The sequence below is a fragment of the Carya illinoinensis genome, chromosome 6 (genome assembly GCF_018687715.1).
Source record: "Carya illinoinensis cultivar Pawnee chromosome 6, C.illinoinensisPawnee_v1, whole genome shotgun sequence".
Lineage (NCBI taxonomy): Eukaryota > Viridiplantae > Streptophyta > Magnoliopsida > Fagales > Juglandaceae > Carya > Carya illinoinensis.
The window spans coordinates 29,781,713-29,807,661 of NC_056757.1; the positions used below are offsets into that span (position 1 = coordinate 29,781,713).

General features: G+C 35.8%; 3 protein-coding genes, 2 long non-coding RNA genes and 1 pseudogene across 6 annotated transcripts; 3 read left to right on the forward strand and 3 right to left on the reverse strand.

The window, feature by feature from the left end:
- Positions 1 to 2,221: 2,221 nt before the first annotated feature.
- LOC122313069 lies at positions 2,222 to 5,071 on the forward strand. Its single transcript, XR_006243277.1, has 2 exons — positions 2,222 to 2,640; positions 4,750 to 5,071. It is a non-coding gene; the product is annotated as an uncharacterized LOC122313069 (long non-coding RNA).
- On the forward strand, positions 2,647 to 4,058 carry LOC122313070. The gene is made up of 2 exons (XR_006243278.1): positions 2,647 to 2,874; positions 3,017 to 4,058. It is a non-coding gene; the product is annotated as an uncharacterized LOC122313070 (long non-coding RNA).
- A 328-nt stretch (positions 5,072 to 5,399) lies between the features above and the next one.
- Positions 5,400 to 12,547, reverse strand: LOC122312743 (annotated as a pseudogene).
- Positions 12,548 to 12,629: 82 nt separating this feature from the next.
- Positions 12,630 to 16,850, forward strand: LOC122313644 (F-box only protein 6-like). Its single transcript, XM_043128815.1, has 2 exons — positions 12,630 to 12,898; positions 15,370 to 16,850. The coding sequence occupies exons 1-2, from the start codon at positions 12,735 to 12,737 to the stop codon at positions 16,613 to 16,615; spliced, it is 1,410 nt and encodes a 469-aa protein (XP_042984749.1). The 5' UTR covers positions 12,630 to 12,734; the 3' UTR covers positions 16,616 to 16,850.
- A 1,229-nt stretch (positions 16,851 to 18,079) lies between these two features.
- LOC122313086 (stress-associated endoplasmic reticulum protein 2-like) lies at positions 18,080 to 20,133 on the reverse strand. The gene is made up of 3 exons (XM_043127814.1): positions 19,974 to 20,133; positions 19,072 to 19,228; positions 18,080 to 18,310 (listed from the first exon to the last, which is right to left on the reverse strand). Exons 1-3 carry the CDS (start codon positions 19,974 to 19,976, stop codon positions 18,264 to 18,266), a joined length of 207 nt encoding a protein of 68 aa, XP_042983748.1. The 5' UTR covers positions 19,977 to 20,133; the 3' UTR covers positions 18,080 to 18,263.
- Positions 20,134 to 21,130: 997 nt separating this feature from the next.
- Positions 21,131 to 24,973, reverse strand: LOC122313085. Of its 2 annotated transcripts, none has more exons than XM_043127812.1 (2): positions 24,814 to 24,973; positions 21,131 to 24,212 (listed from the first exon to the last, which is right to left on the reverse strand). In XM_043127812.1, exon 2 carries the CDS (start codon positions 24,088 to 24,090, stop codon positions 21,793 to 21,795), a length of 2,298 nt encoding a protein of 765 aa, XP_042983746.1. In that variant the 5' UTR covers positions 24,091 to 24,212; positions 24,814 to 24,973; the 3' UTR covers positions 21,131 to 21,792. The 2 variants fall into 2 exon arrangements, with proteins under 2 accessions (XP_042983746.1, XP_042983747.1); XM_043127813.1 differs by having other exon boundaries at positions 21,131 to 24,253.
- Positions 24,974 to 25,949: the final 976 nt, after the last annotated feature.

The following is a 25,949-nucleotide window of genomic DNA, read 5'->3' on the forward strand; positions in this document are numbered from 1 at the left end:
CCATACTCTCATCCTATTATATAAGATGTTATACATTTATCACCATTGAATGATAAAGAATCATCTAATAAAGGATCATTCAATGATAATAAATGTATCGAAAAATTCTATACATCATACTATCATCCTACTTGCATTCCACTAAATAAAATGTGGCATGATCATTTATTACATATTTATTTATCATCAAATTATAATAAATGCGTCTCATCATATATAATAAGATGTAAGTAATATAGTAATATGATATATAACATTATTTAAATGTATCACATCTTATATAAATGATAAAATAATAATACAGTATATAGAATTTTCTTTTCCCTTTCACGAAGTAATCCTCTCTTTGTAGAAAAAGAGCATAAGTCGTAGATCTAATTGTCACCGCTACCGCGTACATACTGTAAAATTCTTGGACAGAAGAATGATGAGTAGAAGTCTTGTATAAACTTTTTGTAAAAATGTGAGTTTTATAAAATATATATATATATATATTAAATTTTTAACATATTATTATAATTAGACCTACTTTTTAATAAAAAAAAAGTTTGAGTGAGATTTATATATTTAGAATTTGTATATATTATTATTCTATTAAATATTGGATTGAGTTTAAATTCCTTAATTTCCACAACTGTCCTTGATCTTCTGTTGATAAGTAGCCATATTTTTTATATTTTATTCAGATAAGTAGCCATATAGGTAGTTTGGTTTGGTTTATACTACTTATATCTAATAGAGTTTTATAGGTTACTTTTTTCCTTCTTTTTTTTTTTTGTTTGAAAAAAGTTTTTTAGGTTACTTTAAAACTTGGTTTTGGGAAACTTCTATTCCTCAAGCTTTTTTCTATAAAAGCGAAGCTCTTTTGATAAAATTTGGGGTGTTGGCCTCCTTAAAAAAAACATGTGCACATGTAACAAAATATTTTATAAATGTTTTACACGTATTTTTAAAATTCACTATTTTTATATATTTTTTAAATGTTTTGCATATATATTTGGGTCAAACTTGAACACATAATTGTATATAACTATTTCATATAAAGAAATGTTACAGACATAAAAAAATTACATAAAAATAAATTCATAGATTGACGTGATTTCATATAATCCATTATATCTATTTTAGGTGCTGCTACTTAACCCTATGAGTTTGCCCCTTCAAACGTACCACTAGTGCAATTGCCCTTTTTGTTTTCTTTCAAACATTTTAAAGACATTTTTAAACATTTTTAAAAAATTACATTACTTCATAAATAGCTACTTCTTTAACTATTAAGAAAAAAATTAAAATATCCTAACAGTAACTTTGAGGGAACAAAATCATGGAGCCAAGTATAATTTTTCATCTACTTTATGATAAAAGTAATTTTATAATTTGACAATTATATCAACTTACGTCATTTTCTAAGTTTATTTTTATATAATCTTTTTGTGGTTAAATTATTTATCTTTCATAAATACAAGGTCGGGTAGAAAAATGAGTTAAAATTGACTCATAATATCAAATTCTTAGATCAAGTCTCATAAGATGAACAAGTGTTTAAAAAAAAAAAAAAAGTAATGTTAGATACAGCTATGAATTGTATAAGTGTTGCATACTCCTTTTAAAAAAGAGTAGGGTCCACTATTAAACAATTAAATTTTTTATATAGATTTCATATTTATTCACTTTTTTTTTAAATGTGTGCAGGTTGCATACTCTGAGTACAAATATCTTTAGTGTTAAAAAAAAACACAAAAAAAGGGTAGAAATTAACCTCAAAAGGACAGAAACTTTAACACATTGTAAAAACATGACTACTAATTACTTATCTAAAGAGTTGGTAGGTTTGTTGATTTCTTTAACTTATTTCAACAAACATACACTCTCTTAGTCATATTGTAATAACAAACATTTTTCTACGTTCAAAAAGGAGGAAAAAGAAATAAAATAAGCATTAGACGTTACGTTTGTGTCATAAACAATTATATAACCTTATAAATGTTTATGATAATCTACAACTAGGTCAAATTGACATGATGATACTAATAAAAAAATGGAAAGAGGTCCAATCGTTGGAATAAATAATTAATTATTCATGCATAAAAACAACATAGGATATGGATTGAGGCAGGCACGGGTACGTAGAAAGTGAGAGATGTGTTGTATTAGTCTTTGAATATTTATTAACGCTGACTACTGAAGAAGGACAAGAGTTTGTGTGGATTAAAGTATTGACACTAACAACCGAAGAATAACAAGAGTTTATCTATAGGTCAATCACTAGATAATGTATCTGTATAATATACAAGCTCTGTGACTTGATTCTCTATATATAATAATATATCATTTGCACAATGTACGTGTAGTGCAGTGAATTGAGCATGCAAACACTATGTTATTTCTTTATTTTATCATGGTATCAAAAGTCTATTGACCCACGTCTGATCCTATGGCCTCTCAATCACCTCTAGTTTTGTCTTCTTCTTCTACCCCCCATAATCCTCCCATGTTTCTTCTTCAAAATCTACCCCCATTATCTCCACCGACAATTTCTCTCACTTTCTTTTTCTTAAACTGACCAAAGACAATTACTTACTTTGAAAGGCCTAACCATGCCCATATTTACGGAGACAACAACTCTTCGGCTATGTCGATGTGAGTATATCACCTTCTCAATTTATTTTTGGGGCTCCTAATCCAGCGTTTACTCAGTGATATCACTAGGATCAAGTTCTTCTTAGTCTCTTGGTTTCCTCTCTTTCTGAAGGGGTTTGACCTAAGTTGTTGCCCTCAATTCTTCGCGTGTTGTCTCAATTCTTCGCATGTTCTCTTCGGCATCTCATGCACGTATAACTCGCATCCGATTTCAACTCTCTACATTAAAGAAAGGTGATTCCTCGATCTCCGATTATTATCAAAAAGTCAAAACACTTACCAATACTCTTGCTGCCATCGGCAAACCTTTTGAAGATTCTAAAATAATTTTTTATTTACTTGCTGGTTTGGATTCTTCATATGACTCATTACACAGGTGGACCATCTCTCCTTAGATGATCTCTTTGGCCACCTCCTCAATTTTGAAGCTTGCCTTTATCAACAGAATTCATCAATTGAACTCAACATCGCATCGGAAAACCTTGCTAACAAATCTAATGTTACACGATGACGTGGTCACACCAACCGTGGTCACCCTAATAACTCCTCTTGTGGCTGTGGTGGTGCCTTGTCTAATACATTTTCCTCTTCCTCCTATCCAATGTGTCAAGGCTGTGGGAAATCTGGTCACACAACTCTCAATTGTTGGCATCGCTTTGATCACTCCTATCAAACATATCAACAACTCCCCACAACATATGTTGTTGCCCCTAACCCCAGATTCGATGCACAATGGTATACTGATATAGGTGCTACACATCATTTAACTAATAAGTTTCAAAACATGAATCTCCATGCTCAGCCATATCAGGGTCAAGATCATATTAAAATTAGGGATGGTTCAGGTTTGCCTATAGCCCACGTTGGGGCCTCTTGTTTTTCCTTCCCCATACTACTTTTTCTTTTGAAACAATGTTACATGTACCCCATGCAAGTAAAAAATTGGTAGTTGTTAGCAAATCCACCACCGATAACTATGTTTTTCTTTAAATTTCATGACCGATACTTTTACATAAAGGATGAGAAAACAGGTCAAATACTACTGCACAACAAGACTAAGGACGGGCTCTATCCACTATTCCCAGCCTTCACAACCACATTCTCATCACAAGCATTCCTCCCCTCCTGAGTGTCTCTTCAAATATGGCATTTCAGACTTGGTCATTCCTCTATGCAAATTGTTAAAGCTATTATGTCTAGGTTTCTCTTCCAATGTCTTCACATAGATTAGAGTTTGTATATGGCGCTTGCCAACAGGGCAAAAGCCACTAGTTATCTTTTGAGTTGTCTTCTCTCCTTCTCAAGGTCCTTTAGATTTAATATTTTTGGATGTTTGGGGCCTTGCCCCTTGTCTTTCTACTATTGGCAATAAATACTACGTCATTTTTATTGATCATTATATTAAATTTTCTTGGTTATATCCCATCTTTACTAAATCTGATGTACTACTTACATTTCCCTCATTCTCTCTACATGTTGAACATCTATTTAATTGCAAAATTAAAATGCTTCAATCTAATGGGGTGGTGAATATTGCAGCCTAGGCAAATTTCTCACCTTAGTTGAAATTCAACATCGTCTCACATGTCCCTATAATCACTAACAAAATGGCTTTGTCGAACGTCGGCATCGCCATATTGTTAAAACTGGGCTTGCCATGCTTTCCCAAGCTTCTGCCCCATACCAATATTGGAACTTTGCTTTTTAACTTGCCTATTACTTAATCAATCGTCCCCCTACGCCTGACCTATCAAATATCTCTCGTTTTACAAAGTTATTCCAAAACTCACCTACTTACAATCTATTGCATGTTTTTGGATGTGAGTGTAGGCCTTACCTGTGGCTATACCAGTCACACACAATGCACTTTCAATCCAAGAGATGTGTCTTTTTAGGTCTGAGTACTCAACACAAAATGCAGAGTATCGAGCTATTGCTAATGCCATAGCAGAGTTGATCTAGATGCAATTACTATTGAATGAATTTGAAATCTTTCTACAGCACTCTTCAATTCTTTGGAGTAATAATGTATGGGCTACTTATCTCAATGCTAATCCAGTTTTCCATTCTCGTACAAAGCACATGAAATTGGATTTTCATTTGGTACAGGAACGAGTATCACAAGGAAGTAACTGTCTGTTTTCTATCAAGGATCAGCTCGCTGATATACTTACAAAACCACTTGGCTTAGCATGATTTGTTTCTTTGTGAGACAAGCTTCATGTGGTGGATCCATAGTTCAGCTTGAGGGGGTGAGTAAACGATAAACACAAGCAGGCCAAAGATAAGATTGAAGATCTAGAGACATAGAGTTTATCTTTAGTTCAATCACTAGATAATGTATTTGTATAATATACAAACTCTATGACTTGATTCTCTATATATAATAATATATCCTCTGCACAATGTGCAGTGTGGTGAATTAAGCCTACAAACACTCCGTTATTTATTCACTTTATCACCATCGTTGTGAACACATTTTCTCGTGTTAGGTATTATTTGGTCCAGTGTCGTTCGTTGTCTATTTGACAGATTACATGATAAGAATTTAAGAGGAAAAGTAGTATTGTTCAAATAATATAAAAAAAATGCAATAATAAATTTGCGTTAAAGAACCGATACGATTTATATTCTAAAGAATATAGAAAAAAAAAAGGGTATAAGACGTCATAAAAGTACTGTTTCCTTTGATGCATCTCTTACAAATTTTATTTCAAAGTCTCAGTGATCAGAAAAATAGAGGTAGGTTATAATGCTAACTATTTCGACAACATTATCACCTTATCTCTATGGAACCTTCTCATTATTTTTCCGAATGTGATTTTGGGATTGTGTCCACAAATTGCACCATCCTCACTTTCTTGTAATGTGCAACATTTGAGGCAACATAATCTATAACATCTTTTGCATTCTCTGTTGCACTAGGTGTCACCACAACGCTTGCAGCTGGGATTTCCCCTGCCTCCTTATCAGGCGGTCTATAAATTCCAAAACTCCATAAATGTTAAAGACATTATTGATTTTTTTAGTCTCCAAATTCTTAAAACAGATTCGACTAGCTAGAAAAAGCAAGAATAAAGATGATGATGATGATACTCACAGCACTATAGCTGTGTCTTCAATTGAAGGATGAGTGAGAAGAATAGCCTCATGCTCAATAAGAGCCACCTATAGATGTTCAAATTGTGTTAAAAAGTTTTTTTTTTTTTTTTTTGCTATGATAAAATATTATAATAGTTCTTTTTTAATATTGATGAAAAAGAAGGTTAATTATGTCTACGAGATATGAATTAGTTTGACTATTCATTTAAACTTTTAGTATTAGTGAATTTTTCCATTTATCGTTGTATTAATACCTTGATCAAATATAAGAATGTGGTGAATAAGATCTCACATTATTTTTAAAGAAAAAATTCATACTTTTTATAATGATTTCAATTCATGGCTACTTCTCACAGCATTGCAAAGACTTACTTGAAAACCTTTGTACTTGATTAACTCCTTAATGCGATCCACAACAAAAACATCTTCTTCTTCATTTATGAATCCAATGTCACTAGTGTGAAGCCACGCTTTGTCGTCAATGATTTGTGCAGTCTCCTCATTATTGTTATAATATCCTAAAGAGACAAGGAGCTATATTGTAATCAGTATCTGAGTAACGTCATCATAACGGTGGAATTTGTGCTTACACATTGCAAACATATCACTTGGAAACAAGACTTCAAACTTTTGCATTGGGGAATTGGACGAATGATGACAGCAGTACAATATGTTGTGATCTCCATTTTCTTTACCTTGCATTACACATTGGCTTCTGACATAGATTTCGCCAGTTGTATTCTTGGGCACAGATCGACCGGTTTCCAGATCAATGAACTTGACCTCCAAATTTAGAAGGATGTAACTAACCGAGTTCTTCTTTGTAAGCCAAGAGCCAGTTTCGGGATTCACAAGAGTGAGAGTGATGCAGCTGTGCTCCGTCAGTCTAGATGCTATTAGTAAATAAAAAGAAAACAATTTAGCACATGCGCATATCAAAGACCCAAAATATTCACAAGGGTCTTGGTCTAGATTTTCCAACATTAGCAACATGGTGAAATGAGATATCTTGTTCACCTTTTGAACATGTACACCTGGGAACTTGTTTTCAAAGGCAGTAAGAAGCTCTAGTGCTAGCGGAGAAGCTACAGACATAATAACCCAGAGTTTAAGCATGTTTCGATCAAATTCCTCCACTATTGGATTATTAACCAACTGCAAGATAATTGGTGGTACAATTGGTGCAAATGTGACCTCCTAAGTGATCAAAGTATTTATAAATGTTTGGAGTTCAAATCTTTCCATCACCACCACTTTTCCCTTGTTTCTAAGGGTGGCACAACAAATACCGATAATCCCATAAATATGGAAGAACGGAATCAAGCCAAGTGTAGTGACCTGGCCCACCATATATGGTCCCACACACTAAAGAGTGTTGAGCACAGATGGACAACCAGATTTCTATGAGTCAATTTGACACCATTTGACAAACCTGTGGTGCCTGATGAGAAGGGAAGGGCACATAGATCAGTTTGGTGCACATCCTCTTTAGTAATATTGGTGCTTGCTCGATTAGCCGCTTTAAGCAATTTGTTCCAATTCATGGCACCTTCAATTAGTTCTTCACCATGTATGATTACTAATAGTCTCAAACCTTTAACCTGTGGTTTTCAACAAAATATTAGTATATGCTTAGATACATATCGTTGATTTTAATCTCCCAATCGAACTCTAGGATATAAAGTGAGAGAAAGAAATAGACATATAAAGTGATTTTCACAATATTTATTATTACGGATAAATTTATTACGTAATATTAAATATTCAATAAATATAATTAGACTTTGTTTTACGTATGTATCTCTATGCTACTCTATGCTTTAGAATTCTTGGCCGTAACTCCATTAAATTTTCTATCCAAGATCGTAACCTTTTCATAGTTTGGACCATTTGTGACAATTAGCTTGGCCTCAGCGGCCTCCACTTGCTTCTTAATTTCTGATGCATGTGTAGTGGGATTTGCATCTAGAAACACACCCCCAGCAACCGTGATTCCCCAAGCAACAATGGCAATCTGAAACATTTTGAAGTACAACAATCACCACATGTCCTTTTGAAAGGCCAAGAGAGCTCAAGGCCTTGGCGAATTCCTGGTTCCTAACCACATCACTGTAAGTGACTTCTTTTCTAGTCACAACCTCCACGAATGCCACCTTGTCAGCATATACTTCAGCATCTTGGAGCACAAGTTGTGGCAATGTAATGTCATCAGGCACTAGAACAGCCAAAAATCGGCTTCTGAAAATATGTTCTTCATTATGTGGCAAGTTTTGCCGCAAGTTCCCATACTAAATACGTGGATGGGCAAGAGAGGATTGAACTGTGCTTATAACAAGGAGAGGGTGAAATAGTAGTAAATTTTTAGTCATATTTAGTGCATGAGATTAGCGAGTTATTAAAGGATAAGGGAGGGTGAGTTTACTCATGGGGATTGGTTGTTGAGACTGTTGAATCATGTGATCATTCTGGGTAAGTACGTTGAATCATGTCAATATCAAGATAAATTAGAGAATGAAGGAGCATGACAATGGCGTCCTATCCTTTGAATGCAAACTTGAAAACTGATCCCGAGGAAGTAAAAATGTCAAGACACTTCACCCCACGAAAAACTTTGGAATACTAGACCAACATTTTAGTCCTCGTAATTCCAGAACAGGCTCAAGTTCCATTCTCGATTTCACATTATTTTCTACCCCTGTATTCCTTTGAAAAACTCGTTAATCAAATGTCGTTAAAAAAAAAAAAAAAAACAGTGTTTACTTGTTTTGCCTGCTCGGGTAGCTAATCTAATTGGTAGTGACATTGACAGAGTAGCTAGGCATGTCACTGCCTACTTATCACGATTGAAAATCTTAAAAATTAAAATTAAATACAGACGATAATTTTTTTTTTTTTTTTTATAATCTCACATTTTTGCTGACTTTAGTCCATTTCACTTTAGATTTGTGCCAATGTCAGGGGTGTGTAAAAAGGTGATTAGTGTATCAGTAAAACAACTTTGCAAATAGAATTCTTCACGTTGAAATTAATAGGTGTTGAGTCTATATATAATCTAGCCTACAAATAGCCTACAAGAATGCGATAGTCTATAAATGTTATTGTACTCTAATATCTTTTATTTTATTGTGTTAATGTGATATTCTTCATAATTTTTGAATTATCTCTTATTTTAATAATGACAATGTCAGACATAGGGACTGTAAGTATGGTACACCCTAACACATAGCATGACTTCTAGACCCAAGAAAACAGCTAATAAAAAAATCAATAATTTACAACTCCTATCCATTCAACAAAGCATTTGTTTCAATCAAATTCCGGAGAAGTTCGAATATTAAGCTGTGTTAAGATCAGATGATAGATGAAAGTTTAATAAAATATTTTTAAAATATTATTTTTTAATATTAATTTTATTTTAATATTAAAAAAATTGAATTTTTTATTATATTTTATTTAAAATTTTAAAAAATTTATATTGATTAAAAATTTAGATGAAATGAGTTGAGATAGTTTTAAATACAAAAATTATGGACGTGGGAGGCTATGACTGAGGTAGCACTGTAACACTGTTCTTTTAAACAATTTGTGAAACTGCATCCCCTATACATGGAACATGCATCCCATGTTGCTTTAATCATATCTCTAGGGCTATTTTTCTTGGGCTTGGGTCTCATGCTCGGACCACATTCATCTTTCATAGTATGATGGCTATAATTGATTATTCTGTGATTTTCATGTCCAAAATCAAAAGCCCACATATGGAGAAAACAAAAGGAACCCCAATGTACGAGAGCAATGAGATTCGAGAAGAAAGAACCCCCATGTTCGAAAAAGTGGCCAAACCGAGTAATCAAAAGCACACGTAAAAGAAGGGAATCCATGATGATGATCATCATGAGCTATCATACAACTATACCCACCACAAAAGGACCAACTTCCTCTCTTCCCCAGGCTGAAGAAATGATTACCCCACCGCCTCCCATCCTTCCCTTTGGTTTTTGACGAACCATCATTCAAAATCAAACCCTTCCCCTTGACCTTACCTTTTCCTCTCTATATCATGATGCATTACTTTCTCTTTACCAAGTTGCCCACCTCTCGCCCTCAAATTTACTCTCCGACCATCTCCCTCTTCAATTTTTTTCCTGTGTCTCTCTCATCCAAACATTGCCAATTGCACTGGTTGATAAAGCATATCTTTAAGTGATTATCCATTAAAATGACAAGTGTTGTACGAAGAAAATATATGTTATGTTAAATTTATTTTATAATAAAAAATAATTTTACAATCTAACGTATTATATAAAATTATATCAATTTATAAATTTATTTTTATCGAATTCTTGTACCTATAACATTTATCTTACATATAAAACCATTGAAAAATTACCAAATATGGCACTAAAAATCCATATCCCCATATTTAATAGAAATACATGGTCAAATTTCCTATATGCCCTGATTATACACAGTATAGATATAGACCTATACACATGATAACTTATAAGCTTAAATTTTGAAGCAACATTCTCGTGAAGCTAATTCACGGTACTCTTACCAACCAATCTCTCCTCCTGCCAAACCCATCGAAACCATAGAATATAAAAAAAGTAACAAAAACAAAGAAAATGTAGCACATTATAATATCTTGTAGGGTGTTTAACCTAACATTGAAGGCAGACATTGTCCCAAGTGCTACGTTGAAGCAACAGCATTCATATCATCATGTATGTCCACCGTGACCATGACTTTTGGGTTGGGGTTGCAGGGAAGAGTTAAGTGCAGTTTGGATAGTAAAATAAAATGAGATGATTTTATATAAAAGTTGAATAAAATATTATTAAAATATTATTTTTTAATATTATTATTATTTTAATATTTAAAAAAATTGAATTGTTTATTATATTTTGTGTAAAAATTTAAAAAATTTATAATAATAATAAGATGAAACACTCTTACTATCTAAATTGCAACTTATGCGCCTTATAAAAGGATAGCCTACGACAAGATTGGTTGTAACCATGTTGTTAGGCATGTGAAAGATGTTAGCTCTGGAAAAGGGGAAATTTCAGTTTCTTAGAAGATTCAGATTCTTCTCTTCTTCTTCTATTTTTTTTTTTTGTCAGCAAAGGAAGCATTCCCTTGGAACTTGGACGAATGCAATATATAATGCCCGCCCATGAATTGCACGGTTGTTTCATCCACACAATGATGCAATCCTGTCCATGAATAATGGTCTGGCCGTGTGGGCAGACAAGGATGTTCCTATACTCATTTCAATTGTTGGTGATGTTTATGCAATTTCCTTTGTCAATCTCAACTTTTGGTTGCAAAGTATTAAAAATCCAAAATGACACTTGGGTTCCCTAACATCATTATTGGGTCCCCTAGAGACCATTATAGAAGGACATTACTTCTATTCTGCTCCCTTCAATTGAATTTTGTACGTGCCTTAATTGCTTCATTTAATACCTTAGCTCATTATAGATTGGTATGTTTAATCTGCTTCATAAATCAATGGTATAGCAGCATTAATTCATCGTGGATTTTAGAGAAATTTTGTTCTTCATTTTAAATTTGGTCATCTTCAATCACATTTATTATGGATTAAATTTTAACTAGTTGATATATTAAGTCACTTAAAAGAGTAATACGACATACAGTTGTAAAGAATGCAAGTGTTGTGCTATCGCTTTAAAAATGAATGATGTCTATTATTAAAAAATTAATTTATTTATATTTACATTTACATCTCATATTTGTTTACTTTTTTCAAAATAATTATATAACGCTTAGACACTCATAACTATAAATATTATTTCTCATATAATATTACTTTCATATTACCTCTCTTACATATATTTTGGGAGAGTCAATGACTTAATGCAGCAAAAATAAAGTAAAATCACAAGGTTTCTCAAAAGAAATCGAGCCTCATAAAACGTAAAAGGAAAAGATAAAATAAATAAAACGTAAAAGGAAAAGATAAAATAAATGATGTTAGGGGTAAAGGGTATTTATGACAATTGATGAAAGAAAAGAGGGGGGGGGGGGGGGACATTAGTAATAAATAGTAGGTAGTTTCGTAAATCCAACAAAATCATCATAAATATGAAAGTGGTGGGACAATCATGCCGTGTGCGTGGGAACTGTGGAAGGAAGGAAGAACGAGAAAAGAAAGTGACTCGTGAGATGTAATCTCAGCCGTTGATCATTCGAAAAGGTATAGCTGGTTGAAAAAGGCATTTTGAGTCGTCTTGACCATAGTCCATAAAGACATAAGTTATAAAGTCCGTGCTCACACGTGGAAGGCAGAATGGTATTCCGCTTTTTATACAGGGAAATGTTTTAATCGGTTTTATAAAGATAATTTTATAAATATATAATATGTTAGAATATAAAATTATTTTTATTTTAAAATCGCTTTATAAAATGCTAACATATTATATATTTATAAAATTATTTTTATAAAATCGCTTTATAATCATAATATTTTTCTTTCATATAAATTTATTAATCGTAATATTGTTAGAATAATACTCACATAATTTTTTTATAAAAAAATTTATTCATCATTTATTTTTTTAATATTTTCTTACTATTTTATAATATAATATTAGATGATAAATTTACAGATAAATTATAATAAATAATTTTTAATTATCTAATTTTATATTATAAAATATAAAATTAAAATTAAAATAATAAATAACATTACTCTTATTTCATATTTGAGTCTTACGTCTGTTTTCCTTCCAGGAAGGGCAGCTCGGTAAAGCAGGAGGGCAGGAATTGATGTACACATCTCGCGGGATGATCGAAACCCAAATACAAGTTATCGACTGGGCCATCTGACGTGGGAAAAGAAGAGTGGATAGCTTTGTGGTTTTTATTTTATTTTGTTTTTTGTTTTATTTTTGGTTTTTAGCTTTTGAGTTTGCCTTCATAGAGAAGGGGGGAGAGAGAATCGGAGAGTGGCCTTCGGCTGGGGCATGGAAGGGCTGGCCATGCTGAGGCAGCTCATCGGTCAGCTTCAGGAGCTCTTGGAACTCTACGGCTCTAATCCTCCTCATCCTCATCCTCCTCAACCTCTTCATTTTCTTCAGCCTCTTCATCCACTGCCTCTCTCCGAACTCCACTCTCAGCAACACCACAGGTCCCTCCCGCCCCCCTCTCTCTCTAGATCTTTCCAAGCTTTTTGAGAATCTATACTATGCACAGACAATTTATGTTATTTGTTTATTATTTGAGAAATCTCTGTTCCTTTTTTTTTTTGGGGGGGGGGGGGCTGGGGGTGGCGCGATCTTCTGCTTAGGCATTCCGATTTCTTTATTTCATATTATTTATTCTCATTTTTTTGTGAATTAAGAATTTTTGTTTGTAGTTTCTCGGTGATTCAGGTGTGTTAAACTGTTTTTCCGATACTTACAAAAAAATGTGATCCGCCTATCTCTCTCTAATAAAAAAGACAACCCATTTCATTTTGAGAACTTGGGGTCAAATTTTTCTTGGAAGGCTCTCCCTCTGTGTAAACGCCCCTACATACATACATACATACACACACATATATATAAGATTACTACTTATAAAATATATATATATATATATATAAAAGATTACTGACTATTGATGTTTGAGTTGTTTAATTATGTTGGGTTGAGTGGTTTGTGATTTCAATCGGCTATGTATTCATAATCTTGAGGTTTGGTTGTTTTCTACTTAAGGGCTGAGCGTGCTTATCTTCATTAGTGCATGGCCTTACCGCTTGGCATCCCTCCCCCATTCATAAAAAGGTAAAACAGCCAGCACTAAATGAGAAGAACTACATAAAAAAAATTTAAGGTGTTAGCTATCGCAATCTTATATTGATTTCTTCATTTGTATTCCTACATTAAGTCTTTCGTGATTTAACCTGGAAGAAAAGGCTGTAGTTCCTGAATTGGGTATAAACTTATGTCAACAATAAAGCTTAAGGCATGGGCCAAAAAACCTGATTGGCTTTTCAGAATTGGTGACAAACTGACATGAGTGTGGCCTATATATTAACATCAAACCCCAATTCCAAGTTTCTCCACTTCATGTCTGTTCTCTGCTAAAAAAAAAAAAAAAAAGTCTGTTCTTTGCTAAGTTTGTCCCTTGCAGCAGAGATGGATAGATTTGAGGTAGGTGATAGTTTCGCGACATGGAAACTAGCACCTATGCAGTTAAATACTACAAAAAATTATCTTTACTAACAGTGTCAAGATAGTTAGTTGCAATTTGAAATTGTTTCTAACCCATCAGGGTGCAGCCTAGTGGTCACAGATGGGCTTGGGATAACCTGCAGACTTGTACATCCTGGCTTCAACTCCCTACTAGGAATTCTTCTAGATTACCTGATACATAGTTCTTGTGGTGGGATTGTGTATCTGAGATTTACTCTCTAAGGTTGGGTTCCAAGGGCCCTGTCTTGGTGAGGTTTCATGTCTATTTTAAAAAATTTATATATTTCCCTGTCAACCTTTCAAGTAACCTGGGTTTGCACCCACCATCTTACTCTGGGTTATGAAGTACATGATTAAATTTTCTTTAGATATATTCTGAGTCTTCTTTTTATGTAAATACACAAAATAAACTTTTTTTTATAAGTACACAAAATAAACTTTAGTAAGTTTTGCTACCATAGTCTAATTTTGCACAGATCCGACTACATATTGTAGTCATTTTGTGGACGTCGCATTGCTTTTGTCTGATTATATGGCCAGAAAGATGTTTCCCTAGTCATACCGGTGCCTTAGTAGCCTTACTTGCAGTTTGGTCTGGCTTGGGATATATGTTGTTGAAAACTATGAGATCTAGGTGAAACTATGACATGATCTCACCAGAAACCTGAGATTGCAGCAGCCTCTTTCCGCCACAATGTCTGACCTCTGTATTGTGGGTGAGAAATCCATCAGAGCCCTTGCATAAACTTCTGGCATGGGCTTCTAATGGAGTTAGAGGCTTAAGAAACATTTATACTATGTGTTATTAAGTCCATGACAAAATGTGAATGTTCTGTCTGTTATATACAGTTTCTTAAATATCACATTTTTTAAAATTTTTTGTGTTTGTTGGAGAATTTCTTTTCTTTTCTTTTTTTTGCTATGTTTTGACATCATTCTCACTAGGTTTCAGATTAGGTTACAAAATTTTCTTTCCATGTTATATAATTCATATAGTTTTACCATTGATGTTCTTCCCTTTCATTTCACTTGGCGACCTTCTCTCTCCAACCTAATTACATTTCAATTTCACTTTTAAAATGCATGTTGTAATTAGTGCAATGATTTATTGAGCTACTAAATGCCAGTGTTTTCTAAACTACTTATTGTATATTGTATACAAATAACCTTTCTGTCGTGAGCATATAGTCCAATCACGGTATTGTTCTCCTCCTTGAGCAAAAATTTGTGTTGATGAGGACAACTGAAGAGTTGTAGCTTGGTTGTAATGACTAGAAAGCATTTGGTCATTAAGTTCACTCTCTCTCTCTCTCTCTCTCTCTCCAAAATTTCTGTGCAAGTTATCTGGGTATATACTTTTGGAATGAGCACAGTAATGCACCTCAAATAAAAAATATACTGATAACTATCTTTCTCCATGCAGGCTTTGCTTGCTCGATGTCAATGATGGTTCTACTGATGATTACTACAGTTTTATGATGACAGCTGGAAAGTCTGAAAGTCTCAAGATGTTGGAACCTTACAAACTTCCACTGGCCAAGAAATCTCGGAAGGATCGGACCCGTGGAAAATCATCCATGACTACCAATACAGTTGAGGTGATGGAAGAACAGATTTGGAAAGATTTTCCAGAGGACCTTTTTGAAGCTGTTATTGCAAGAATTCCCATTGCTACCTTTTTTCGCTTTCGTTCCGTTTGCCAGAAATGGAATTCCTTGCTGAACTCTCAAAGTTTCTCTCAGCATTGTGCCCAAGTCCCACAAGGCAATCCCTGGTTTTACACCATTACCCATGAAAACGTGAATTCTGGAGCTATGTATGACCCTTCCTCGAAGAAATGGCACCACCCCACCATTTCTTCTCTACCCAATAAGATTATCATTTTGCCTGTGGCTTCAGCTGGGGGCCTAGTGTGTTTTCTTGATATTGGTCATAGGAACTTCTACATATGCAACCCCCTGACTCAATCTTTTAAAGAGTTGCCAGCTAGATCAGTTAAGGTCTGGTCTCGTGTTGCAGTAGGGATGACTCTGAATGGGAATTCAACCACTGGGGGCTATAAGATCCTGTGGGTGGGGTGTAATGGCGAGTTTGAAGTATATGACTCAGTGAAGAACTCTTGGATCCATCCTGGAAACATGCCCTCGTATATTAAGTTGCCACTATCCCTGAACTTCCGGTCACAGGCTGTTTCCATTGATGGAACACTTTACTTCATGCGTTCAGATCCTGAAGGGATTGTGTCCTATGATATGGTAACTGGGGTTTGGAAGCAGTATATAATTCCTGCCCCACTGCATCTGACTGACTACACACTCGCAGAGTATGGAGGCCAGATCATGCTAGTGGGATTGCTTACAAAGAATGCAGCCACATGTGTTTGCATATGGGAGCTGCAGAAAATGATGCTCTTGTGGAAGGAGGTAGACAGAATGCCAAACATATGGTGCTTGGAGTTTTACGGAAAGCACGTTAGGATGACTTGCTTGGGTAACAAAGGCTTGCTCATGCTATCCTTGAGATCTAGACAAATGAACCGATTGGTTACTTATAACGTATCAAGCAGAGAATGGCTGAAGGTTCCTGGATGTGTTGTGCCACGTGGGAGGAAGCGGCAATGGATTGCATGTGGCACTGCATTTCACCCTTGCCTGACTGCTACTGCTTAATTTCAGTTTCTCTGTTTCTGGCAGCATCGGCGTGTCGGGTGGATTTTTCATTTCAGTTCGGGTTTTAGGCATGATTGGCTTAGCGATTACTGGAAATTGTTTCAGCCAAGCTCCATTGTAAGTGACTCAGATGGTACTATGGGTTCTATGATGATCAGCTTTCCCTTTTTGTGTACAAACATGACAATAACTTCGGTTCTAGAGAACATAGTCCAGACTGCCCATTTCTCAGTTAGTTGGATGTGTCCTATGTAGTATCTATTTGGTTTGGCGAAAATGGTCGAGGAGAATCAAAGTAAAAGCAATTGTGCCCCCCACCCCGCCAGTATAAAAAAAAGTCGAATGAATGTTTTCCCGCAGTTGGCCTCAGCTGCCAAATTAAGTAGTCACCATTATTAGGATGGTGCTATTATGCTGCTCAATTTGCCCACTTGGTGTGCTTCTAGAGTAAATTGTATTTTTCTTTATTTTAAAAAAAAAAATTTTTTAAACATGTTTAAACATTTTTAAAAAATAAAAAAATAAATTAATAGTTACTTTCTTAATCATTAAATAAAAAAATATTAAAAAATAAAATAAAATATGAGCTATCAAATTGAATGGCCAAACTCAATTAGGTATAGGATCATTTTCCCTATTATTAACACCAACAAACCTCTAATAGTATTATTTTCCCTATTGTTAACACCAACAGACCTCTAATCTTTTCCTTAGTTGATGTAAGAACTGCAGATAAAATTGGATTCAAAATTCTCAAGACTTCCCTTGTCTCGGCGGCCCAAGAATAAGAAAAGGTTTCATATGTTTCACATAATTCAGGGTTTGTGCGGATACATTTTTCTGTTTCGTGTTGAAAATCTTCCGCATTGATCAGAGATTCAGAACTCACTCCCGCGCCGAAAACCATAGGCTTCTTAGTTCGTACCCCATACTGCTGGTAAGTTAATGTAAACCAAAAAGCCACTAAAACAATCTTTACAACTGGATTGGGATCCATTTTGAGGGTGCGCCGGGGATTATATCATAGACATACTAGGCAAACTCTGCCGTTTTTCTCAATACCTAAGCTCTTTCAGACTGGCTGTAAAAGAGCATGCTAATCAGAACAAATTGCCTACATGCAGGGACACGGACACTCGTACAAGGCAGACGGCTTGACAAAGCAATCCACGTATCCAGGCCTTTCGAATGACTTCAAACTGTGGACAACCATCCCTACGTCAGAAATGTCCCCAATAAGTTTTCACGAATTTCTACTTTTTTGGAGGGCGAAAAGATTATTCATGAAACCATTAAGCATAGAAAGGAAAAAGCTTATTCATGAAAAGGAAACTTGACTAAGCTCGAGCCCCTCGTCCTCGAAAACAAAGACCTCGTGTGCTGGTTAGCCAAAATTTTCTCAGCCTCACCTATTAAATGCGCAGGTCACTTGCGGACCCTTAAGACAACAGAAACAAGATAATATAAGAGAAATTATAATTATTACACATGGAAATTGTGTCTTTTATTAGAAACACTCGAGTTAGTCTCAACATGAATGAACGAACACTAGTTGATGCGTCATCGGTTTTCTAGACAGCTAAAAAAAAGAGTCACAGAGACATAATAGGAATTCATCTGCTGCCATCTCTCAATTTCAGGTCATGTTTTACGCCATGCCTCCAGTTGTTGCCGTTCTGATTATCTGGAAGAGAGCTGTTTAAACAATGAAAATATGACATCAGTAAACCTTGAAAGGAACCATTAACGAACGCCTCGCAACCATACAAGAAAACTCAAATTCACATGAGGATTTAAAAAAAAAAGAGCTGCCACGGTAGATTCTCGAATTCAATTCAACCTGAAGTAAATGAAATGAGTCCAAACTGGAGAATGGGTTTCATTTTCCACTCTGTTCTCTAAGGTTCAGTAAGATTTAAGCACGCTAGTCACAAAGTGCCAAAGTGGAGAGTTTCAGTGAAGGCTCATCACTTCTATTAATGTTAGCCCATGTCAATTATAATGTAAAAAGCCATGATTAAAATATACACATTCAACTTAAACCATAATTTTAACAAAAATGCAGCTAGCCAATCCATAGAATGAGAAATTTCAGTTTGTTTGATTTGAATAAGAACTTTGGGTTCAAGATAGATATCCCAAAGCTCAACAACTCAGATATTCATAACCTAAGATTTCTAAGCAGCCCCAACCGAAGCACAGTAACAATGATCACCAGCAGAAAATGGTTACTAACCTGGTGATAATTCACAGAAATAATTCTTGCCCTTCAATTCACTTACTAGCCTAAGAGAATGGGCTAATCGTTTAAACTTACTATTCAAATGAAGAAACTAAGTCATCTTGTACTACCAACATTATTCAAAAAATTTGTCATAAGAAAAGCGCCACCTTGAACAAAAACAAAATAGAGATGACGAATAGGTACAAAGGTTAACAACGAAGCAGATTCTTACATGAACCAATGACAACAAAAATGAAGAAGCCAAGCAGAACAGGACCAACAGGATAGTCCTTCCCTTTTTTCGTGGTTGCTTCGGGTACAGCTCCTCTCTTTGTAATGTTCTTTTCGAACTTCTCCACCTTCCTATCCGCAAGTCGCCTTGAAGTTGTCTGCACAAGCACCCCGAACAAGACAAATTCGTTCAAAAATCATCAAACCATAGGGTCAAAAAAGACACGGCCTTCAATTTTTCAATTTACTCTCTAATTCAGGTTTATATATCCATCCATCCAAACAAGGTAAAAAAATAAAATCAAATATAGACTGGGAAAGGCGCAACAAACTATCATACAAAAACTCATGAATTTTCTCATACCTTCGGTTACTTCTTATTCATTGCACTGAAATCTATTTTAATGCTTAGATGCATGATATTATATTTACTTAGATCGAAAGATCTTTAGATTTCTTGAAATGCTAAATATTATTTGTAACTAAATGGTTCATATTCTTTCAGCTCGGCATTGACAACCTGTTAAGTCTTTATTTTTCAATAATGGATGGTAACGATTTTAAAAGATGAGAAATCGGAAATACAATCATAATATACCATCTGCATGCAGCAAGAGGGGGGGAGCGGGGTGTTATCGACGTTTTCTATGAATCAACATCAAATAATAATTCGCAGAACAAAATTCTAGATTAGATCCTTCGTTAATCACAACCGTTCCAGCTGCATTCGGCTAGATCAGATCGATCTAGCGATCGACTTATCAGGAATAAGAACGGATCAAGAAAAGACTACGATGTCAACAGCATAATCCAAATAAAAATTAAAATAAAATAAATTTAAAAAAATCCAGCCGGAAACGAGTTAACATTACGAATTACCAAGAGAGAAGAGAGTAAACTTACCATGATTCCCAGGAGATCCGGTTGCCAGGAACGGTTGGAGCACGAGACCGTCGGAGAATTAAACGAGATAACTTCCCTTCTCTTCTCCGTTGCCTTGCCTTCCGGTTCTCTCTCTCTCGAAAAGTCGCACTAAACTACGGACTTCGTATTGCCGTGGTTTTTTATAGAGAGAGCTCGGGAATAGGTTGCTAACTTGCTAGGATCCCCGGACGAAGCGCCACAGGCCCACAATCATCGTTGGTGATTGCGTGCTCCACGTGGTGTAGCTGACGCGTCGTAATCTGGTTGGACATCGAGATGAACGTAGGTCTACACTGGTCTGGTCACAAACGGCGTCCAAAACCACCGACTATCTTTCATCCACAAACATCCATTTCTATGCGCGTTAAGTGTTAACGGTTCTCGGTATCTGATCAGCCCGGAAATAAATCTGGGCCCTTCATCTTGAATTCATTTAGATTGATATAGTTTTTTTTTTTTTTGAAAGGATTTAGATTGATATAGTTGCTTTCTATGAATTCGTTTTAAGAAAATGCTTAAAATACGAAATGTTATATTTAAAAAAAAAAATTGATAAAAACCTAAAGATGAAGATTAATATTTATCTTCTTGATTTCTTATTTAAATTTATTATAATAATTAAAATATTATTATATGTTGCGATCCAATATTTCTTTTAGGTTCTTTTTCATTAAGTAATTTTAAAAAATTGTTTTCGTTTAAGAAAAGCGTTAAAGAGATGTTCCAACTTTGAACATTAAGGTTGGCCTAGTTCCAAGGTTTTCACTTCTCGACCTGTTTCTTTTGACATGTTCAAACTTTGAACCATTACCCAGAAGCTACTTACTCAAACTCACGTTTTTATAACAACCCTCCACCATCAGATTATTGAATCATTCTTCGTCATTGGACCAAAACTTATAGGCTATAGATCATGACCCGAAATTCCGCAGACGAATCAGTCTCAAGAGTTCCATATTGTTGCTGCAACTCTATCTATGTAACCCTATGGTAAAATGCATTCAATCAAATCGTGACTTCTTCAGCACCACACGCATAAACAATCATCGGGATTGCCTTAATAAAATGGAAGAGGAAGAAGGCAACAAATTGATAAGAGGTACACATAAGTAGTCTGCATTGGAGAGGGAGGAAAATGACAATGAAGTAAAATTTAATTATTTTCAAGATGGTAGTGTCACAGAATCAGAAAGTATAAAAACCAGAACTATATAATTAAGAATCTAAAATCTCTCGCAGTGATTGACAAATATTGAAGCGTCGAAGAAAATTAACTCCAAAACTATGCTATCATTTGATTTCTGAACAGAACTAACAGGACAGCTCTACACAGAAATATGAAAGAACATGCAATTTCACAGTCAGATAAATGAAAACGCGAAACTCGAGCCAGTGGAGGGGTATGGAATATAAGAGAAAGAACCAGCAGCCCCGAGAAGGCCTTATTGACGACCTTCCGATGATTACAGAGATGTTTTTCAATGAATAAATTGGCTCCCGGAGAAGCTCTATTCAGCTTTTAAATCATTGAAAGAATCTCCATTTTCCATGAATACACTACAGTCAGTTTCCAACTTCGAGCTGCTTGAACTCTTTTAAGTGCAGTGTAAGTTCCCTTTCTTGATTAACTCCAAGCTGTAATTGAATGAGAAGTGAGGTCACAACTGTTTTGAGGTCTTGCACACATAAATTCAAGTTGCACATTCCCGTAAGCTCTACCTGGCCCTCGATCATAAATGTGGCAAATCTCACTTTCTGCTCACCAATTTACAAATGTAATCAAATATCTTCTCCATTTTTAACGCCCAATCTCTTCATCAGCCACTACATTATCTTTCTTAAATATAACCTCATTCTCCACAATCTCTTCATCCTTAACATCAGTTATTACCTGAAGAAGTTCTATTGGAGTAGCTGCTGGGTCCAGCTCCCGACAACCCTTTGGAGCATTCAGACCTTCTTGACCAGAAAGCAAGTGTGAAGGGACATGATGGGAGAACCGAAACATCTCTTCTCTTGGAATTCTCCTAATTTCTCTGGGATCTAAATGCTGATGAAAAACAGTCTTGAAACCTGCCACTTTAACCAAGGGAGTAACAGTTACACCCAGTTCTTCAGTATAGTCTTCAAGTACTTCCACCATGTCATACTTGTGAATTACATCATTTGCCGTCAACTCATTCCAGTCAGGGGACCAGAGTCTATAGAGAGCCCAAACATCCCCCTTTCTGGGATATATACAAATGGCCCCACGTATGCCTTTTGTCCACCTAACCTTGTGCGAAAAAGAATTCAGGGAATCATTGATTTCATATCTGCCTATTCTAAAATCCCCACAAGTTTTAGAGAAACCAGAACCAACCCAGTTTAGGGGCCCCAATTCACTGTTAGTTTTTGAGTTAAGCCAACTGATCTGCATCTTGAATGGGTTCAACGAAATTATATTATGAATCATGGCGTAATATCGAGGCATCCCATCATCGTCGTCATATGCAGCCCATACCTGATTTTCTCCAAAAGACCTTTCAGTTCGATCCTTGTCAAAGTCGTGAAAATCGGGATCTGGGACATTTATCGACATTGTTTCCAAGGTTGCTGCATCTACATTGGCACCAAAAGTGCCAGGAAAGGACTCCGTGGCACAGGCTCCAATCTTCTTATCCACAGATGTGCCAGACTTGTTCGGACCAGGCAAGTCGCTGTTTCCCAAAGATTTTTCACCTTTGTTATTTGATTTCTCCTTCCCAACCCCCTCTTCTTTAACAGCATTTTTATCAACACTAACTTCCTTCCACTCATTTAGTTTCTTATGAATTTCCATCCTAGCCTTCTGCATCAGTCGATTCTGGGTTTCATGATGAGAAACATCCCTCATGCTGCTGGGTTTATTGATTCCAGCAAACCCTACTGTTTTAGAATTAGCCGGTTCAGATCCAGATTTAGTTGCTCCAGATCCTCCAGTTTCTAGACCCATTTGATTTGTGGCATCCCTTCCATAGCCACTACCAAGATCATCTAGGCCTTTTCTTCTCTTTGAAGCACTAGAGTGACCACTAGATGAAGCACCACCCATCTTCTTAGATTGATGCTTCCTCTTCAAGGCCTCCTCTCTTTTTAAGGCTGCTTGTGCCTTCTCACGGTCTCTCTTCACTTTCTCATATGCCTGCTGAACCATGCTTGCAGCTTGAGCAGCAGTTGAAGCACCTGCCGTTCTTGAGAATGGAGCCCACTGAAAGTCAGTCTGGTTATATGAATCAGGATCACTATACCCTCCTGCTCCAACATTTGGTGATGGGTCATTCTTCTTTCCCGAATTAATCGTGTTTTTACCAGTTGATTGATGATTGGAGTTTTGCCGCTTCTGAGTAGAATTCCATGAGGTGGATGGTTTAGAGCTATTTGAAGGAGGCGGAGCTGTTTCTACCGCAAAAAATGGCTCATGGCAATTAGGGCATAGGAGATTATGATTAAGGTAGACTCTCAAATACTCATATTGCATTTTGCATCGATGGCACACAGTCCAAAAGGTATTAGGTTTTGGCTTATGAGATGAAGCAGAAGTTGAAGAGTTAGCAGCCCGGGTGGTGTTCTTTTGAGCCCTCACATTTGAAGTTGTACTTTTGGTAAAATTGTAAAAACCGTTCCCTCCTGGTGGTGCTGATGAACCCCCAGTAGGAGCTGAAACTTTCTGGACCCCCTTTGCATTCCTCCTTCGGTCATACTCTAATCTCTTAGCCTTATCGGACAACAAGCTCCATGCCTCAGAAATATGCTTAAACGCCCCATCAGCTCCTATAGATTTGTTCTTATCAGGGTGAAGCATCAGCGCCAGCTTCCTATATTGTTTCTTTACTGTCTCATCATCGGCTAGTGGATCCACACCTAGCACCCCGTACCAATCTGCTTCTCCATTTATTTTGTTTTCCACAGAAATATATACATTGAGTGTTGCTAAAATGTGGGGAATACCCTCAAGCCCGGGAAACAAATTTTGGGCCTTCAAAGCAAATTTCTTTGCCCCCGTTATGTCTTTGGCCATAAACTTCTTCTCAGCAATCTCCTTTGCCCTGGCGGCCTCATCTTTATTGCACTCCATTTCCTTGGTCCCCTTCTTTGTTTCTTATTACAACAAGGCTGCCACTTAGCAGAAAACTTCAGCCCGCCTGCTATTCAACTCTACGAATTCTGTGTTTTCTCATACTTCAAAAAAGAATCTACCTGATGAATGAAAACCCAGTTCCCAAAGTCAAGTAAGAAAACTGCCATACATGAATCATGGAAACGAGCAAACGATAATGAGCATATGGTTATGTATCGACTCGACTAAAAAGAAGAAAATAAAAGAATCAACTTAAATGTTACGAGGAACATGTCCGAGTTTATTTTAAAAAAAAAAAAAATACAAAAGTAAAAACAAAATTTTCTGGTTATCATTTCCGCAATACAATCAACGAAGGCTTGAGCTTGGAAGATATGTGAGGTTGAAAAAAAAGGGCTCAAAATTAAAACAAAAACACTGGTTCTCTGTACTATTTCTCTTTCATGAAGCTGGATTATGAGTACTGAGACAGCAATTCTTTCATGCATCAGACAGAGACAATACCAAAAATTAAGAAACATAAAACCGAATCGAAATAGAAAAACTACAACATCTTCATTGAATATATGTGAATAAAGGTCTAGTCCAGATTAAACAATAATACTCAATGATCAAAACCCTAATTTTGAATACTCAGAAAGAAAGCCCTAGAATCAGTCATCAGTTTAGAGATATAGTTAATTCAGTATATCCCAAATTCAGAGAGGTGGGCTAGATTACCTAATAAAAGGAGCTGTATTTGTTGAAGATTTAGACTCGCAGAACCGCCATGCTCCAGCACCATAACCATCTTTTTCTCATCTGCCCCGCTTTTCTCACCCAAATCCCAAAAAAATCCCGACCTTTTGCTGAAACTTCTCAAATGAACCCCAAACTGCAAATCACAAAATAAATAAAAGGACAGAATTTAATTACATTGGACCAGGGTTGGTATGTGACCTTATAAAATGGGCTCTAGTTTAACGAAAAAGGGGCCCATAATTGACAGAAAAGTTTTCCATCAAAAGCCCAAACTATGTTCCAATAAGAATTCGACAAGTTTCGACAATAAAATTATTACAAATGAATAATTTTATTTGAACGTATTTACACTACAGTGAAAAGTCAAAGACCTTCAAATAGTACTTTTCTTCGTGAATACATATGACATGGTACTCAAAAGATCAATTTTAATATTCATATTTAAGAAGAAAAACTCAGTCGCTCCATATAAGCGTCGTGTAAACGCGGTTAATGTGGTAAAATAAAATAAATATGTATCGTTTTGAATACAACTGATCTATAAGGCAAGTCGCTCTTGACTCTTAGCGATCATCAGATCATGTTCTTAGAGGCAAAAACGTTCAGGTAACCAAGGAGGATGATGGGGCAAGAGCTAGACAATAAAGAAGGTCATGACCTAGGAGGACAGCATCGGAGGTAAGGCAGTGGACGATGATGCAAGCGTGGGCTTGCTTGGTTTGGAAGATGGAAGGGCGAGGTGGGAGAGTATGAAAGTGATTTGGGAAGAAAAGGGAGGGAGCTAAGAAACCTAAATACTCGAATCCGATCTAATGAAGACATTTGCCTCAGAAACTTCATCACCATAACAAATCGAGAATGGACTGCAAATCACTCAATTTTACCTTTGGAAAATTGAACAAAAACCTCCCCCATCTACAACTTTTAGAGACCGAAACGGGACCACAAGCTCAGGGATGGGCTGAGGCGTAATCAACACAAGCTTTGCAAAGGAACGGCTCCTTTCTGTTGCCATCGGGGGCCTTACAAAGCCTTAGTGAAACCAAAGCAAAATTAAATCTCCTAAAATCGCCCCACGTGCCTATACCTTTATGAGCCTGTTCTTTCTCGTAGAA